The sequence below is a fragment of the Falco punctatus genome (assembly GCF_963210335.1).
Source record: "Falco punctatus genome assembly, chromosome: 3".
Lineage (NCBI taxonomy): Eukaryota > Metazoa > Chordata > Aves > Falconiformes > Falconidae > Falco > Falco punctatus.
Window position 1 is genome coordinate 24,961,800 of NC_137582.1, and position 12,588 is coordinate 24,974,387.

Genomic DNA, 12,588 nt, shown 5'->3' on the forward strand with positions numbered 1-12,588 from the left:
CTAACCAGGCATCAAAGTACTTTGCTACCAGAAGCTCAGCAGGGGACTCTGTTATCATACCTACTGATCTTGGCCCATTTACATTTCTTCTGAGCGTGTCTTTAATGAACAATTGCTCAGAGAATCACTCACAATGGCGCAGCTGTCAGCTTGAATCCCGGGTTGAACTAGAAGTAAATTGATCTTACTGTCAGGAAGGGGATATTTGAGAGTCACACGAAAAATATTTTACAGCATTGAAAAAGATACTGTTATTCTTCAAGTGATTGTGACCTATATGCCTTTAAGACATATATGTATAGGGTGTGCAAACTATTAGCTGAATTTATGTATACTGGCAGCTCGATGTGCATTTTCCTTCTAACACCACTAGCTTGTTCTGTTGCCGTGTTCAGCTTACGGAGGCTGTGGTTTGACGAAATATTTCAATCGGCTCTTAGCACCAGATAAAAATATCATGATCACAGCACAAAGTCCCCTGAGCTGAGACCAATTCAGTCTGCAGGTTTGAATGTGTTTAAAAATGCTAAGAGGTTATCTTTGCACTTTCAGGTTTTATGCCAGGTAAGACACTGTCTTGCAGCTCTCAGATTCCACGATTTCCTAGTCCTTATATGAGCTGAAGCCGAAGTAACCTATGACTGCAGCTAAAAAAGCAATCCTGCTTTCACCTCCCTCCTTGTACTGGCCCCGAACATGAAGGTGTGTGTCAGGTCAGACTCCTGGTCCAAACAAAAACTAAGCACTTCTCTGCAGAGCTGTTTTTGGTTTGCTGAGGTCAATGATCCAACTCACGTGGCCATATGCTGCCACAGAGTCTACTGTCAGTGCAAGAAGAGAGGTGGAAGCATGTGGCCATGGATGGCACATCTTGGTGGTTCGTTCAGTGCACACAATGAGGAAATTCACCATAATTTTTAAACTGGCTGCAGTGGTTTCTCCTTCCAAAGCTGCCCAAAATCACAGATCTGGCACAAGCTCTCTATTGCCATTCAGATTGCCATAAGATTCAGATGCCTGATCCATTTAAACAGTAGTGGTTGATCTTCTGAGACCCACTGCGACGTCCTGAGTTCAGAGTTGTTTGCTCATTGGTAAATCGTCCCTAAGCTGGCTGCAGAGGCAGTGGTTTCTCATGCTCAGCTGTCTCAGAGCACAACCTATGTGCAAATGACAGCAGCCCCTAGAAGATGCTTTGGCACTGCTCACTTTACCCTCAGTGTGGCCAGGGGGCTTGTCACTCCACGGCAGGCTCAGGCACCCCTCAGGGTTTCTGGCCCAAAGATGCTGTAAGGATGTTCTGGACTTTTTGCACACCTGAATTTGCCTTTAGAGATTAACTCAGTTTCTAAACAAATGATTTAGGTCAAAGCTGTTTTCTTATCCACACCAAAAATCTTCATTGGGATGGATGGTACTGCACAGAAATAGCTTAGAGGAAATTTTGGTCCAATTTGCTTAAGTAAACTGCCCATATTCTTTTTCAAATCACTTTATATGAAACATAACATCATTTGGTGGAGGGCTAATTATTTGATGTCAGTGGAGTGCTAAGAGGACAAACCATTTTAACAGCCTGCTTTTTACTACCTGTAACTGTACACCAAAGCTCCCTGAAAGCAGCAGCACTAGCAACTTCATTCATTGCTCAGGTGAAGGAAAGCATACACAGATTGCTCTTTTCTTGTGGATGTGCACTGTGTATCCTATACTTCAAGCAAAAATTATTCTCAGTTAAGCAGATTGAAAATGTGATTAAAAGGCTTTCAGTAAATCCATTTTAGTCCAAAATTCAAGTGCACTTTAATTGATAGAAAAGTGCTTGAGACTGAATGCGTTCCTGGCCGCATGCAACCATTCTTCAAGCCCTATCTTTTGGTTTCTGCAAATATTCTTAAAAATATTTAAAATCTTTTTCACTCAACAGATTCCCAGTATTTTCATTCTGAACGGGTCTTCTCTTTTTCCTTCCTGCTCCAAAACCTTGTCATTCTAAGGAAGCAGTTTTATAAAACATTATCATTACCATGGTACTCACAACTTGGTAGCTGCTTCCTTCTCCTTTGAATACTAACCTTTCCTAACATTGATAGGTAAAATTAATAGTAATACTTACTAAGTTAATGTGCCAGAGAGTCAGTCTTGTTTTTTAAAGGCAGGTAATAGTATCTCTCTTTCTTGTGCTTGGTGGTGTTCATTTCAATGCACAGAGATTGTATCTACCCATTCGTGATTTTGTAAACTGAAAGAAGTTGTATAAGGAGGACTAAATAAATAAAAGGATTAAGGTCTTGATATAATAACACCACAAGTGAAACCAAGCGATACGATTGAGGATTTTATGTAAGCCATATAAAACTTAGATATAAGGAAGAAATTCTTTACAGTGAGGTACTGGAACAGGTTGCCCAGAGAAGCTGTGGATGCCCCATCCCTGGCAGTGTTGAAGGCCAGGCTGGATGGGGCTTTGAGCAACCTGGTCTAGTGGAAGGTGTCCCTTGCCATGGCAGGGGGTTGGAACTAGATGATCTTTAAGGTTCCTTCCAACCCAAACCATTCTATAATTCTATTATTATCTTGCATTGCAAGCTGGAATATGTGCTTGCACTGCCGTAAGAGAACAGCTGTGAGAGAACAGAGGAGTTTCTCTGGGGGCTGGGTCATCATGTACTGCATCAATGTCTAAGATACAACTTTCTCTAGAGGGCAACCTACCTGTTTTAATTGACCATGGAGGTACCTTAGGTGATTTGACTGAACTAAGCAACTAGCTTTGTGATATATGTGTAATGTTAAATGAGTTGGATCCCATCTCAAGTATAAACAAACATGTTTACTATCTAAGTCTGTATTTATTTTTACAGTTCCCTTGATAACTGAGAAAACTAGGAAATCCTTAGGGGAAAGTATGAAACCTACTTGCAATTAGGTAATTCAGTGTTTATATTATGGATGGACAGGAAAAAAAAATTGGTATCTGTTAGCTGAGCTAAGTGGGATACAATGGAAGTGTGGGAGAGATCAACACAGCCAGAACCAGTATCTGATCTGGAGGACTGGGCAGATGAGGAACATATGGGAAAGAGAAAAGGAAGCACACAGCTCAGGTTGTGATTCCATAAGTACATCAGCCAGACAATGTCTGGACTCTTAGCTGTTATAAATAGGGGACTATTTATATATATATATAGACAAGATTGCTTCCTTGTCTTCCCATCTGCTTCCCCTGGCCTCTTGCTCCCTCTTAAAAGGTAATAACCTGCTTGCCAAGGTAGCTCACACAACAGGTACTCTTAGAAAAAGAGGATTCAATTTTCCTCACATTTTCAAAGTTTTCCTGTGTGAAAAGCAAATCCCTTTTCTGTCCTTCAGTTTTAAGTTCTCTCACTCTCCATCCTTCCAGCAATGACTAGGTCTTCAGGATATTTTCTTGCTTCTGAGCAGAACAAAATGGTTCAAATCTTCAGAAGAAAAAGCATTAACATTTTAGAAATGTGGTGAGATCCTAATACCTGTGCTGCTAGAGAAAAAGAAGCACTGTTAGCAAAATCAAGGACTTGCAGGGAAAAAAATAAAAAGAAAAGAAAAAATGGCAGAAATAGCTTTTCTCTCCGTACCGTATACTGTAAAGAAATTTTTAATGTTGGTTAGTGTTACTTGTTAGTGAACCTTTGTTTCATTGCAAAATCTGCTCTGAATACTTTAAAGAACACATTTTCTATTCATGAAATGAAACCATTCTTTCTTGTCTTTTTTATAAAAGGCTTGGGAATAGAATGCCTAAAATGGACAAGAGGGGAAACTGCGATCAGTCTTCAGCTTTTACCATCACAGGTACACATCTTCTCTGATTTCCTTGTCCTAAACAGCAAATATAAAGTAAGTAGCTAAATCTTCCAAAGTTTAAATAGGAATCATTATTTCTTTTATTTCTGCAAGCAAAGAGTTTAGAACTAAGTAGAATTGTGGTGGTGATGTATATGGAAAATCAAAGAAAAAGAAGCATTGAGATTTGTTTTGATACTTTACAGTGTAAAGCTACAGAAAGGAAGACTATGAGTAAAGACTAAGGAATTATTATCTTGAATTTCAAGCATGTGTAAAGTTGAAGCTGTAATGTGTTTGAATGTAAGTTGCATATGAACTGCTGCTTGATAGAGGCAAAATGTAGATTACATTGATTTTAGTTTGTAAGCGATTTTTGGTAATGGATGATCTAGTCAAACTTTTGGTATGGGCACTTGTGTTTTTTCCAGTTTGAATTTATGTACACACACTACTATTTATGTTGGATAAATGCCTGTAACTGCAGTTATTGTTTCCTCAATTGCTATTCATTTTTATTAGGATACAGTCAGTGACCATATTTTCTGAAAACTTAACAATATGGATGGTTTGCAAGTACCAATGAAAGGCCATTTTGGAATACCAAAGACACCAATTGGTAGGTTAATGCAATCATATGCATGCCTGAAAAATAAAAGATGTAAATGTTCCATCTGCCTTTGCAACTCCAATGAAGAAACTAATATAAAGCGGTAGAAAACCATCTCCCTTGTAGGCTAACAAGTCTGCAGTCTACTACAGCACCACTGAAAGGGGCACTACCACTGGGGCTGGACTGGATCATCTCCAGAGGTGCCTGCCAGCCTCAGTGATTCTGTGAAATTATAACAAAATATTGGAGGGAAATTTCTTTAAACTAAGGTTCTGAGGGGTCTGGGACAAAGTCCCTTACTGGCTCATGATCCCTTGGATCAAATTCAATCTTTTTTTACTACTCCATGCAGGTTTTACCCTAGTTCCATGACAACAATTACAGTTTTTCAGTGCTTCATAAGGACCAGGATTCCTTACACATTCAAATTACATATCTAATCAGACAGCTCTGAATTAATATTCTGTATTTTCTGATAAGTGAATAGAAATCAACTTCAATTCACTCCTTCATGACCTGTCATCATCTGTCCAAATGATTGCTTAATTATTAAATAAAACTTAACACTGAATTTGGATTGAAGTTCCTTCTTTGTCTTTGAATCAAGTAAATGGGACTTTGAACTGTCTGGCCTGAAGAAATGCTCTTTGTCATGGCATCATCTTCTAATCATATTGATCTTTCCTCTGTTAAGCTTTAAAGTTTCAGCTAGTGTGACCCGCGTTCAACTGAAAGGTGCTGGAAAATTTTGCTTTCTCAACTTCCCTCCTGTTTAACCTGAGGAAATGGGTACACCAGAACCATTTCATTACGTTTTCTCAGGTTCAGATTGTACAAATCACTCAGCAGAAATACTCTATAGTTTTCCTGTGGTCAAAGAGCTCTCATCTTACTTTTAGTCACCTTTTCATTTTCTCCTAATCTTATGTGGCAAAAAAAATTATGTCACACTGAACACCGCCTACTGCCAGTCAAATGCTTTGCCATGGTATTATTCAGCAATATACAAACTTCAGTTTAGCAAGGTTATTTTCTTTGCAAGGCATAGCTGAAACTCCATTCAACACAATCATCACCAGCTCCATCAGACCTAACAAGTGTTTAAAGATTTTTCTTTAGTCACAAACTAAACACACACTTCAAGTTTAGTCACAAACTAAACACACACTTCAAGGTTTACCTGCATGTTTCAATACTAAAACCATTTATAACACTACTTGATTCATCAGGGAGTAAAGCTACACAGCCTTGAACACAAACTGATTGCTCTGAAAATGGAACAGAGCAGTTTCTTGCCTTCTGGCAAAGATGTCCTCCCCTCACGAAAAAGCCAGGTGTTGCCTACTGACTTGTAATGGCTGATCAAAAGCTCTGCCAAGGCAATGAATGGCTCTTACTGCTCTCCATAAAAAATGGGTCAGCTGGATGTAGCTTCTGACAAAGAAGGGGAAGAATGAACTGGTTTCTGCTCCTTCTGGGAACCAGAAGCCTGATGAAAAGTGAAAAGTCAACTGGAAATGTACTCCCAGGTACAAAGTGCCTGACTGTCAAATAAAACTAGTTTTCTTTTTGAAAACCTTTAAAATACATGTATTACACCCTGCTATCCAGTACAGTTCTGTAAAACAGAGTAAATACTACATGAGTGGGATTGATTTAGCTCTTCAGAAGTGGATGTAAGACTAAAGTTTGACACATCCTATGGGTACACGTTGGTGTTTCTTCCCTTGGTAGAACTGTAGCTTGCAGTGTAAACAAATAACTCAATTTCAGTAGCCGTCCAATATCAGTGATAACAGAGGTTGTTCAGTGAAACAAAAATCTGTTGGAAATAGAGATACTTTATGAGAAAAGAAAGATTATTTTGAGCCTTTCCTCCTCTTTTGACATTTTAAAAAAATACTTATTTTTATACCTGTTTTTGGGGGGTTTCTTTTGTTTTTTGGTTTTGGGTTTTTTTCTCTTCTTCCCAGTTCAGTTTTGTCTCACACTGCTTTGAATGCACACTTCAGAGGGCCTGTACTTCAAAGGCTTTGTCTGTTGGTGGTTGTTAGTATGGGGGTATTGATCCTTTAGTAAACAGGTTTTGCTCTTGTTAGCTTTCCAAACATTGGAATGTAGTATTTCCTAGAACTAACATAGTTCAATCACTTTGAAATCACATGGGTGGGAGGGAGAAGGCAGGGAATGGAATGAGTAGCAGAGAACCACTTTCTGCCTGGGAAAACTGATTTTCATTTGTTGGAGATGTACTATAGCTTCATTCTGAGCTCATTCCTAGGCATCTCACATGAAAAGTATGTTGCAAAGCCTTGACTCACCATTCTAAAATATATTTTAGGCCTTCTTTCTAAATCATAGCATGCTCTAAATTGCCATCCTGTTTTGAAAACAAAAGATCTCCAGTCACCTGACCACTTTTTTCTCCTTCAGTGCTGGTGTTACATCTGCTTACATCAGAGAATGAAAATATCTGTTCTAACTAAACTGAACATGGTCCATCTATTCTCCTTCAGCAGTAGCCATGGCCCCACTATTTATCTCACTGTTGAACTTCCCACCCCTGCCTGGCCTCAGCTTAGGTAGGTGTCCTCCATAGCTGCAAGGAAGTTGTTATTTTACTCCATATTTGCTTCCTCTCTGAATATTGAGCTATTCTAGATGCCATATCAGGATTGTTCCTCCCTTTTCCTTGATCTATCCATTGGTTCCAGGTGTGAGGAAGCATCCTAGATGTTGATTCCAGGATGGTTTCCAAGCTGGTCTTCACATTTTTAGTCTGCCAGTTTCTAATTCTGGGCTCATTCTCATGCCAGAAATCTAAGTAATGTATTGGCATTTTTAAGGAAAACAATTGAAATTGCATAACTGTATGACTCACAATAGAAAGTACTGATGGTATATAGAAGATTAATTCTTGAAAGCAGACACAGAAACACAAAACTGACAGTACATATATGCTAAACAATAATACCAGCGTAAAAAATACAGGATGATACGGTCTATTTCTGCCATGATTCGGAAACAGCTTCAGATAGTGCTCTTCAACCAGAACACAGCCACTGTATGACAGGGTAGGGGAGAAAGTGCTTTCTTACCCAGGTAAAAAGAAAGTTTTGACCTTTTAGAAAGACTTTCCAGACTTAGATGAGATAATGGGAAGTCCCACAATAAATAAAGAAAATGGTATGATCTGGCAGTCTGGGTCCAGATAAATCCAGATTAGTCAAGCAAACCAGATCAGACTAAGTGGGGAGATCAATTCACATACTGCCATATTGGATTAATCATCATAAAAAAATAGTTATCGAATTCCTAAGTTTAACATTCATGAAGGCTGAGGAAACTTATCTAAGTTCCTGTTTCATTCTAGTATATTATGTAATTGTGAGCTCATAATTAGTTACTTATAATAATAATAATAATAATAAAAATAAAAATTGTAACGACTCAGTGGAACTATACTGAATTTCCATGTCTAGGTTTTGACAGTGGGGAGGTTGCAGGCTGGCCTCTCTGAGAAGAGTCCTGGAGCTGGCCTGTTTTGGACACAAATGGTTCCATCCAGCTCCAACAAACCCACCACAGGACACAGCTGAGCCCATCAGCCAAGCTGGTGGTGCCTGTGAAAACATATTTAAGAAATGACAAAACTGCTGGAAACAGACAGAGTTGAGAAGAGAACAAGAGTGAGAAACAGCAGAGAGAACACCAAGTCAGCCAAGGAGATGCTCCTTGGCAAAGCAGGCACCACCTGAAGGGACTGCAGCCCATGGAGGACCCAGACTGAAACAGAGGAGAAGATTGAGAAGGAAGGAGTGACAGAGACAAACCTCTGCAAGCTGACTGCAACACTCCCTGGCCCTGTGCTGCCAGTTGCCTCACAGAAGGAACTGAATGTAACTTGGGGCCATAACAAGGGACAATAAACTGGCAGTAAGGGAAGCTATTTTTCCACAAATCAAGTCTGCTTTGCCCATGACAATATCTGATAAGTTACCTTCCTGTCCTTATCTTGACCCATGAGCTTTCTTGCTCATGTTCTTCCCATTTTCTTCCCCATCCTGCTGCGGAAGGGGAATGAGCAAACATCTGGGTAGGTGTTTGGCTGCCAGCTGGAGCCAACCCACCAGAGGAACAAACATGCACCAACTTCATATTGTAGAATTTTTCTTGGATAAATATGGGAACTGCTACAGAAGTGGGAAGTGTACACCACATTTTCAGTCACTTTTTCTACAGATCACATGCTGGGCATCCTATGCAACTCCGCCACTGCTTTGCAAGCACCATTCTGAGAAGGCATATAGGCATGACAGCATGTCTATACATGACAGCAGAACTCACGATGAGGCCAAACTACACTGTCATCTATACCTGCCTTTACCAGCACAGCAGAAAATTTTCACTTGTGTGTCTTACTAACTGTTGAGATTTCAGATATTTTTTTTTTAATACGGACTTCTCTTTTCCCAATTTACACCACTAGCTATATTTTGCATGCTGATATTATATAAAAAAATCCTGCTAATAATGCCACACTCTTCTTGCTTTGCTTCCTATGTTGTACTGCACATAAATGCTACCTCTACTCATAGTAATGCTACTTTAAACAATCAGGTTACTTAGGCTTTTAGAAAAAGTCTTGTTGTCTTTGCAAGACATAAAAGACATCATATTATAATCCTCATTTTTGTTTCATAATATAACAGTATCCACATTCAGCAATATTCAATGTAGATTTGTCTGTTTTTCAAGTGATGCTAAGCACATGTAATCAAACATGTACACTAAGGTGATACTAAGAACTTGAAAAGCAGATTAACTTCTACTACTAATTAATAGACAAAGAAAAACAAAATTAAACAGTTCTAATCTGACTATTAACTATAATTGGAGGCACATAATTAAATATAACTCAGCCCACATATCTCAGTTGTGCATTTCCAAGCATGGTTCCAATGCTCTGTGAGCACTCAGTGCTCTAACAGGCAGCTCAGTTAACTTTTGAGGTCGGTGCAATCTCTGTAATAATGTAAAACAGTCCCTCTCATCGAACAGTAGCAATCTACATAAAATAAGAAGAATATAAAGTTCAACCTGTCACCCAAGGTGGGCACGCAGCTTATTTGAAAATGTGCACAGCTCAGCTTTGCTTCCTGAGGGGACTGTACACTGCAGGGAGGTAGAAGCATCCTTCTTGGCAAAGCGACCCTCGCGGTACCGTGCAGCGGCTGCTGAGGCGTTGGAGCCAAGCTGCTCAGCACGGAGCATTGCTCCGCATGGAGCATTGCTTCCCAACACTTGCATCAGGGTGCCTGACCCAACAGGAGCCTGCTCCCAAAAGCCAGCTGTGAAGCAATGCACCCTGCATTTCTCAGCACTGCACCAGACTGTGCTACCTGCTGCATGCTCTGCCAGTATGAGGCAGTATGGTTTATTGCAAATAACCATAAATTAAATCTACTAACTATATCCTACCTGTGTAATTACACATTGCAGCATACATATTTAACAATATAAAAAGAAACTAGTCAAACCTATGCCTCAGTTTTGAGTCATCAATACATAAAAATGCTTTACGAGAGACAGAATAAAAAAGATACTTAGCATTTACAAAGCACTTTTATATACAGACTTGCTTAGGTAGACTTTTCACAGGAGAGTTAGAGACAGGAAAAGTAACGACTGTGTGTGCAGAGTAACACAGTGCCTTAGCTAGGACAAAACCTCAAGTGTCCTAAACTCCCAGGCCAGTTCCCTCTCCTCAGAACTCAAAATTAACTCAAAAGTCACTTGGTATATTTGGCAGGATTACTAGAGGCTGTAATATAAAGAAACTATAGTTAAAAATGTTTCGTTCTTTATTGACACTTCCTAATTGCTTTTTGATAAGGGAACTAAAATACTACTTTTTCAGTCCTCGCAGTAGAGAATAATGAATAGGCATGAAAAAATACATGTTTAGATGTGTGTGTACAGATACCACAGAACTTCAGCTTGACTACTTAGCAAAAAAGGAGAATATATTTTACCTTCTTCACAGGTTTAGACTAGCAATCTCTAAAATGACTGGGATTTAGGTTTCAGAAAGCCATTTCAAACTGCTGTTCCTACCTGCCTTCGAGAAGCAATAGTGCTATTGAAACTCCTGTTAGTCATCTTGGGATTCACAGGCTTGCTTTGGTGAGCCACGTCATTCCTCCACGTCTTAGAGTTTTCTTTTGGGTCCGAAGGGATGGGGTTCAGGAAGAGTATTCTAGCAATTAGGCCATAGAGGACAGTTGCCAATACCATTGGCACAACATAAAATATACCAAAGTCCATCATGTAGATAGGAGAGTAATAGCTCCTGGACACCCTGTAGCCACAGGACACAACAGTCGTGTCTTTGTAGACTACTGTATTAAGGTCTAGTAAGAAAAACCAGAGCATACAGTATATAGAGGTGAAAGCCCAGACAAAAATAATGATCTTTTTGGCTCTTGAAAAAGTGCACAGGAATTGAGCTTTGATTGGGTGGCAGATGGCTATGTATCTCTCAATGGTGAAGGCAGTGATGGAAAAAGAAGAAGCATTGATCCCTAGGTATTGCAGATAAGTGATGCAGAGACACCCCACATAGCCATACACCCAGGATCTATACAGGCTTTCTGTGATATTGGGTAGTCCTGCAGCCACAAGCACCATGAGATCTGCCACAGCCAGACTCACCAGATAGCAGTTAGTGGGCGTTCTCATGTGTTTGGTTCTGAGGACCACCAAAACCACCATGATGTTGCCCACGATGCCCAGTCCACAGATGAGGAGGACCAAGAGGATGGTAACCACTTGGTATTCGGCTGTAACAATCTCCTGGCTTGATAGTGGCAACCCAGTTTGGTTCTGCTCATCCCCTGTGCCATTCTCCATCTTCACCAGCCCACTGCTGATTCTGCCCAGCACTTGGTCTCAGCTCATGTTCTCCATGGTCCCCTGAAAAAAGTGAGTGGAGCAGAGTGTGGGGCGAGCCGTAGCCCAAGAGCACATTCTCCATGTAGTCACAGTCCCATTCCTGTACCGTCCTCCACTCCCCTGAAAGCACCTGGTCTTTCAGTCTTTGCAAATTCAATTACCAGCATTCGATTACCAAATTCGAATCCCTCTAAGACTCCAGCTCATTTGCACAGGTTAAAAAGCTGTTTTCTCATAGCCGCTTTGAGGCATTCATGGAAACACGGCATGTGGAGATGGGGCTGTCCCCCCCGCAGAGGAGGAGAAGGAGGCGGCAGCAAGGAAAGCAGAGCCCTCCCGCGCTGCCAGCTGGCTGAAGCACTGCATGGGACTGAGCTGATCCAGTCCAGGCAGACTTCAGCATCACCGCTTTCCAGGAGGAGTCACAACATACCGAGGGTGGAGACAGCAGCAGGAGGTGAAAGGACAGTGATCTGTAAAGCCCCACAGATTTTCTGCTTCACACTGCTTTCCCTTTCTGCTCTCAGACAGCCATCTCGAGTAGCGATGATATTGATCCACCCTGGCAAAGAAAGGGGAGATTGACAAAAAAAACCCCACCAGTTTCTAGAATTCTGACTTCCTCCATGTCCCTGTGAAAGTGTTGGTATTTTACACTTGCCTCCTGCTTTGCAGGGAGCTGTAAGAGTCCCTTCAGAGCTTACAAAAAGCGATGTATTGCTGTTTTTGAAAACAGCGGGAAAAATCGGGTTTCTTTACTTTATAGACATTCTCTTCAAAACCTCTGTTGCTATTGCTGTCATCACCCCTGAGCCCTTTTGGCTCTTTTCAGGATTGTAGCACAGCAAGAATAAAACCATCAGAGCACAAATTACTTCTTAATGAGATCTGTCACACGCACATACACATGTGCGTGCGCGCACACACACACACAGAGAGTTACTAATCCACCACTGTTTCCTCAATGAAGAATCTCCTCTGGTTGAATAAACTCTCCTTTTTCAGTCAGGTTGTGTAAAACCAGAGACAAATGAAAGAATGGTGGAAATAACTGCTTTGAGATGCACTGATGAAAGCCCTACAGATGCAGTAGCAGTATTCATGAGCCCATCTGTACATGGAGATGGGTGCAGAACTTTCTTAATGCCTCAGTGAGAGAAACAATAGCAAACCCTTCTGCAGGGCTCTGAGAAAGA

General features: G+C 40.6%; 1 protein-coding gene across 1 annotated transcript in view; it reads right to left on the minus strand.

Moving 5' to 3' along the window:
* Nucleotides 1-11,384, minus strand: part of TRHR (thyrotropin releasing hormone receptor) — a 35,788-nt gene extending 24,404 nt beyond the window's left edge. The window contains exon 1 of the mRNA XM_080381583.1: nt 10,556-11,384. Within this exon, the coding sequence (XP_080237709.1) occupies nt 10,556-11,350 (795 nt within the window). The 5' untranslated portion in view covers nt 11,351-11,384. The remainder of the gene's footprint in view (nt 1-10,555) is intronic.
* Nucleotides 11,385-12,588: the final 1,204 nt, after the last annotated feature.